General features: G+C 42.9%; 1 protein-coding gene across 2 annotated transcripts in view; it reads right to left on the minus strand.

Annotated features, from left to right (window-relative positions):
* Positions 1-6405, minus strand: part of EIF3E (eukaryotic translation initiation factor 3 subunit E) — a 43191-nt gene extending 36786 nt beyond the window's left edge. The window contains exons 1-2 of one of the 2 annotated variants that reach the window (XM_081111376.1): positions 6262-6405; positions 1352-1466 (exon numbers count right to left, since the gene is read on the minus strand). In XM_081111376.1, coding sequence (XP_080967502.1) covers positions 1352-1466; positions 6262-6351 — 205 coding nt within the window. In that variant the 5' untranslated portion in view covers positions 6352-6405. The remainder of the gene's footprint in view (positions 1-1351; positions 1467-6261) is intronic. The other variant, XM_081111377.1, reaches the window with a different exon arrangement.
* Positions 6406-7278: the final 873 nt, after the last annotated feature.

The raw sequence follows: 7278 nt of genomic DNA on the forward strand, positions 1-7278 counted from the left end.
TGCATATATGTATTTACACTAATAGATTCATATGCCAATACCACCAACTCAATAACTTCCCCAGATCAAATTTCTTCTTTCTAGCAATGATAAGGCACATAAAGGAAGAAGGAATCCTCATTTTACTCAAGAGAAACTGGGGAATATACGGATACAGCCTGGGAGAGGGAAGGGAAGAAGGAAGGGGTGTCAAAAGGAAAAATGATCTAATTCTACATTCAGAGACTTCATTCCCAGTGTTTTTATATGTGTTCTCATTAAATTCTCTCAGGTGAGTATATTATTCCAGAGTTTCTGAACAGAGGTTCAGAGGAGTTTACATATTATTATTACGTTTTCAGCTAAGTTTAATGGGATTTAAATCCAGTCAGTAATTTCTCTTCTTGCTATAAATGAAGTAGTTCTGTAATCTCTCAAACCCAATTCTATAGTTTCTTTTCACTGCATCAAGAAGTCAGAGAAAATTCACATATAACCTACCCTGCTAGCATATTTTAAAGTTTCAATAAGAACTTTTCACCACAAACTAAAATTTAAAGAGTGAATGTTATTGCAGGGAACTGTAATATAAGCCAAAAGATGATTATGTTTAATGTAATAACTCTGCATTATATATTACAAAGTATACACTAGAACAGTGTTTCTCAAAACAGAAGGGGATCTGTGATCAAATTTTGAGAAATGTCAATTTAAACAAAGTAAATTGTGTTTCTGTACTGAAAGAGTTCTTAGATTATTTTAAAATACTCTATGCATAAAAGAAATGATATAGAATATTTCAGTATTTTCCAAACTTACAGACCACCATTTTTTAAGGAACATCTATTACCACAGAAAACAGGGATTTGAAAAACACTAGACCAGTAATTCTCCAATGTGGACACTGGGCCTCAGCCAACCGTTTCTAATTAGGCTGTAGAATTTGCATTTCTAACAAGCTCTTCCAGGAGAACTGATGATGCTGGTCCGGGGACTGTAGTTTTGAAGACCATAGCTATACCCAGATGAAAAATAAACCCCTAAGGCACGCAAAATGCTATTTGAAAAAGTTAGTCAACCCAAAAAATTGCCAAAGTCTCAGATAATTCTAAGGTAACAATCTGATTGATAACTACAACTCTGATGATACTATGAACGAAATACTATAAACTAAAAGTATTTTATGACCATGTCTTAAAGCAATTTCACATCTTCTATGGTGTGAAAATAATATGCTTTAGAAGACCTATAACCTAGTATTACCTTTCATCCAAAGAACTCTTTTGGCTAAAGCTTTTAATAAAATCACAAAACTTTAATTCACACATCCTCTGTTCACAAGACAAGCATCAGTTCTAATGACAAAACTTACCATGAGGAATATCATCAGAATAAAGGTTTTTGTATACATCCATAGCAAAGTCTACCATGTTGGTATCACTAAGAAGATCCAATTTTCCTTGTAATAATTCTTTTTCATTATAAATCTGCAAGTGAAAATTACTTATTAGTAAGTATACTGAAGTTCCTCCAAACAAAATGATTAATACCAAGATAAGTTTACCTGGAAATATACTTTCTGAAATACAATTTTTTAAATAAAATATTACATAGTATTAATTCACCCTCTTAAAAGACAACCTACAGAAACATAATAATATTCTATATACTTAATAACTTAAAAATGAAGGCAACTGAACACTGCAGATCCATTCCCACCTAATTCTAATTCTCTTATTTTTTATGTGTCCCTATAAACCACCTTTTATCCTTTCTAGAACAAGACTATGCCTAAATAAACAACCACACCAACTCCATAGGTAGGCACATATAGTTGTCTCTTCTCCACATTCAGATAATTAGAACTTTAACTATTAAATTGATTTAACATTTTAGTATCTCAACATCCACATGATGTTTTCCCATCTCTATTTAAAGTAGCCTCTCCTTTATTCCCACATATTTTTTCACTAGTTATAGTCCTTTATAATGCTTCCCCACCCATACCACTGAAACATAACTAGCATCCAATTCTCTAAGTCAACCATGTCGTATCCATTTTTGCTTTGCAGAGAGTTCAAGAAATATAATTTAACCCATACTACAGGGACCAAATAAACAAACTCTCAAGAACATGAAATTAAGTGTATTAAGCAATATTTGGAGATTCTAACAATAGTATTCAGGGGAAGAGAAAGTAATAAAAATAAATTTTTAATTAAACAGTCATCAACATAAGGCTTCAGCAAAAGAAAAGGCTTTTATATTAAATTTAATTTTGCCAAGGGAGGTGGGAGGCAGGGACGATGAGGGAAGGCTCCCACATTTATACCATGAAAAGAAAAGATGAAACTGGTCAAATGGTATAGCCATGAGATCAAAACTGAATCTTACAAACCACATAAATAACTCCTACAAAAGCCCTAGCTGGTTCAGCTCAGTGGATTGAGCGAGCATCAGCCTGCGGACTGAAGGGTTCCAAGTTCGATTCTGGTCAAGGGCACATCCCGGGTTGCGGGCTTGATCCCCAGTAGGGAGCATGCAGGAGGCAGCCGTTCAATGGTTCTCTCTCATCATTGATGTTTCTCTCTCTCTCTCCCTCTCCCTTCCTCTCTGAAATCAATAACAATATATTTTTTAAAAAAGAACTCCTACAAAATAGAGAGGATCCAATTGAAAATGGCTAAAAGATTAATATGCCTATATCAATAAAACTTAACCAAATACCCAAAAGGCACTAGAAAGGTTCTAAACTTAATCATAAAAGGAAATGCAAACTAAAACCACACTACAAACTAAAACACCTGACACCAGTCTTGGTATAGATGCAGAGGAGGGGTGGGGAACATCTGGCCCACGGGCCATATAAGGCCCGAGTAATCATTTGGTCTGGCCCTGCCAAGGCACTAGGGGTGTTATTTAAATGTTTGACCAAATATAGCAGGCTTATTTTTAAGTTCATAATTTTGTATGGCCCTCAAATGATGTTATAAATATCCAAATGGGCCGTGGCAGAAAAAAGGTTCCCTAACCCTGACGTAGAGTCACAAACATTCTGATGGCAGGTGTACAACCACTTTGGAAAGCTATTTTTTTTTTAAATATATTTTATTGAGTTTTTACAGAGAGGAAAGGAGAGAGATAGAGAGTTAGAAACATCGATGAGAGAGAAACATCGACCAGCTGCCTCCTGCACACTCCCCACCGGGGACGTGCCCGCAACCAAGGTACATGCCCCTGACCGGAATCGAACCTGGGACCTTTCAGTCCGCAGTCCGACGCTCTATCCACTGAGCCAAACCGGTTCTGGCTGGAAAGCTATTTTTATCTCCTAAAGTTAAACATATATTTTGACCCAGCAATTCTGCTCCTAGGTTCCCAAGAAAAATAGCATTTCCAATAACGATCATAGCAACACTATTTTTAACAGCCAAGTCTATCAACGTTAGACTGAATAAACTATGATCTACCTATCTCTATCTATAAAAGGCTAATATGCAAAGTGTCCCCTCGGGAGTTCGATCACCCACTATAATGTGCACTGACCACCAGGGGGTGGCACGGAACGAAGGAAGGCCCCGGCCAGCAGCCGGAAGACTCCGATTGGCCCTGATCACCGGTTAGGCCTAGGGATCCTACCCGTGCACAAATTTCATGCACCAGGCCTCTAGTACACAAATAAAAGGACATACATCCAGTACTGAAAATCAACAAACTACTGCCATCCTAAAACTTGGATGACCTTCACAATGTTGAATGAAAAGAAGTCATACAAAGCAGTATGAGAGGGTGAATGCTTAATTCCATTTATATAAAATCAAAACCTGCCCTAGCTGGTGCGTCTAAGTGGTTAGAGCATTGGCCTGCACACTGAAAGGTCCTGGGTTCGATTACAGTCAAGGGTAGGTACGGGCCTTGTAGGACCTGTGGGAAGCAACCAATCGATGCGTCTCTCTCATATGGATATTTCTCTCTGTGTCTCTTCCCCCTCCCTTGCACTCTCTCTAATATCCACAGGTGAGGATTAACAGAGGGGGTCACAGAGAAGACACAAATATGTATTTATTGACTCATTTATCAAATAATCATTCAAAGCCTTTATTCCAGACTCTATTTTATGTGCTGAGAACAGAGAGCAAAGAACAAAACAAAGTTCCCGCTCTCTCCAAGCTCATATTATCCAACATTTCAAATTGTCCTCCTGTATCCTGGTCACTGACTCTCCCAACCACCTATCTTTCAAAACTCAACTTAAAGCCTCTCTTCCTCAAAGGCCTTATGCCAGATTAGAATCTCCTCAATTTGATAGCACTCTGCCAGGACTTTTTTGACACATTACTTTTTGCCTTATACTTGAGAGCTTGTTTGGAGGTTCTAGCAGGGGAGCGCAGCTACTCCTATACCCTTGACCGAAGACCGGTCCTCTCCTGGGCGGGGGGGAGGTCGTCCTCTTCGACCGAGCGCGAAGCTTCAGGAGGGAGGCACATGGATCGGTGAGGGAGGAGGGGGACACCCGCCTAGCCAGCCAGATCAGCCGAATCAACCCTGGCGACCAATGGGGTGACAGATGTCGCAACCAGATCGCCTTCACATCCTGCCTTATACTTAATAGACCTTCATCTCCTCTAAAAGAGAGGTACGATTTTAGCGGTGAGGTGTCCGGATTTTACCTTGGATTTATCACATTTCCACAGCAGCTCTATACGTACTTAGTAACTGCTCAACAAATACTTCAGCAACCTCTTGGGTGCACTATGGCCATCTCACCAGCATTCTCTCCAAGAAGAACGTACTGAACCCAGTTATTTTGCACTGATTCTCAGCCGCCATTTGTAGTTTTTGTTTTGCCCTATGATATACTAATCTACGCTGACACACTCCTCCCTTTTATCTGCCTTGGAAAATGGAAGTATAAAGAATACATGAAAATGTGAAGTTTGGTTAGTTTAGAAACATTTCTACAAGTAGCTGGCAAAGGATTTCAAAATACGGTTATTTCTCTATTTCTTATCCAGAAAAGAAAACAGAAGGCAGACTGAACTATTATATTCAAGCTTTAAAATACAGGTGGTAAGTACATCCCTTGTGAAGAAACACCAAGGCAAAACTATATCCTGTCAAAATAAAGCTTTATGAGGAAAGACATTCTTGAACATTTTTTAAATGAACTGTGTGTTTCCTAACATCAGCAACTTCAGAGTTGTCTGTACGTGCTTAGGCAAGGATCATATGAATTTGAGGATTATATGTTTAATGAACCATATATACAAGAAAATCCGAAAAGTTATCAGAACAAATCAATGTTTATTTGTAGGGCTCATTTCGTCTTACTGCTATTGGGGGACAATCTATTTCCCAAGTCTGGAGTTCCCTAGATAGACCTATGTTTACATCTGCTTCCAGAAACAGAATTCATTTATCTCTCTGGCCTATAGCCTAATGTTTTCATCACAGTAACACTGCCTTATGATCATTGAAATGCATCAATTTCCCAATAAACTCAAAGAATAACCTACGCTCAATATTTCAAAACTCTTAGGACGGAGGCATTTTTTAAAAACCAAGTACCGGGGCCGCACTTATTCAATATATCTTGCGTAGCTTGAAATGAACATCAACCACGATTCCAATCACTCGAAGAATATGCATCTCTAACTGGGAAAGAACTTTTAGGTTACAACGTGTCGGGTGTGCTTTTTTGGGTGGGTGGGGGTGGGGTCCCCATCCGCATCCGACAAACTCCTGCTTCACTTGGAAGAACGGGCGACGTATCGAAAGGCCAGGAAGACTCAATGCCAAGAACGCACAACTTTACGGCAATCAAAGTGCTGGACATTTCAGCGTAAGGAAATTAACCCACACGACCCGGCCGGCGAGCAGAGCCCTCCCAGTTCCCGGAAGGAAGTGACCACCTCTACCCGCCGGGGGGCTCGGAGCGGCGGGTGCGAAGGGAAGGTCCGGCGGGGCCCGCGGCGCAGCGCTCACTTCCGAAGGGAACGGAGGCGGAAGTGCCGGGGCGGGCACCGCAGGCAGGGAAGCTGACGCCGCTCTCCTCCCCGACTTCCCCAGGGTCGCCTCGCCTCGCCCCTCCTCTCCTCCGGGCCGCGAGTCCGCGGGCCCAGCCCGCTCCGGGGACGCTCACCTCCCAGAAGGTCCGACTGCCCGGCCGGGACCAAACTCGCGGCCGCCCCACACGTGTGTCAGGCGAGCCCGGGCCGCCGCCGCCGCCGCCCCGCGCCTCCCGCGCTCCCACAGCGTCCTCGCACCCACGGCCCCGCTCACCTCCTTGACGGAGAGAAACTCAAGCAACGGGAAGACTAGATGCCGATCCAAAAAGTGAGCGATGCGAGTGGTCAGGTCGTACTCCGCCATCTTGCCAAAGAAAAGGAGAGGCTCAGTCCGCAACAACTTTATTGGTAGCGCCGACGCGCGGACAGGCCCCGTGGCGCGCATGCGCAGTGGTTCTACTCACCGCGGGGCGGGGCGGGGCGGGGCGGGGCGGGGCGGACTCGCCGGTGCTCGGAGTCCGAGAGCGCACGCGCGGGGGCTCTGGGCTGCTTAGGGACCAGGCGGATCGGCGGCGAGTTCCGCCTGTTTGAAATGCTGTCAGTGCCCTAGGATCCATTCCGTTCATAATGCTGAAGCCTCAGAATTGCTGAAGCAATGCAGATTGCACTGTGAGCGGGCAGGGGACAGGATAACGAGGACCCCGCTCTCCAGAAAGCCACAGGCAAGGAGGAATAGGAGCTTTCATTTGGCAGATGGTAACCGCGTTGTAAGCGTTGGTTAAATTGTTTCTAGACAGAAAACAAGTACGAATGTCAGATTATAGGAAGAGCCATAACTTAGCGGGGATGGTCGGGTTGGGCCCTTTTAATGAGGGGTAGTTAGAGAAAACTCGGGTGGGAATGAAAGTGGTTAGAGAAAACTCGAAGGTGACAATTTACCTGAGAGTGGTGGTAAGACAAGGAAGTGACCCAAATTCCAGCCGGGGTAAAAACATGCCTCATGGAAGGCACAGCAAAAACAAAGGCCATGAGACAGGAGAGGACTTGGTGTGTTTCAAAAACGAATATCCTGTGCGAGGGAAGAGTGAGGGTAAGATGGTGAGAAGGGCCAGGTCATGAGTAAGGTAAGGACCGTGGGTTTTTTTATTCTAAGTGCCCTGAAGTCTCCTTTGCTAGTTCCTTTTCATCTTTCAGGCCTCTTCATTGTGGAGTGCCTTAGCATCGTACCTCATACCTATCTAGGCCCTAATAGCATTCACCCTCATGGCTTTAAATGAAATGTACACATTGA

Source organism: Myotis nattereri (assembly GCF_964212035.1).
Source record: "Myotis nattereri genome assembly, chromosome: 17".
Lineage (NCBI taxonomy): Eukaryota > Metazoa > Chordata > Mammalia > Chiroptera > Vespertilionidae > Myotis > Myotis nattereri.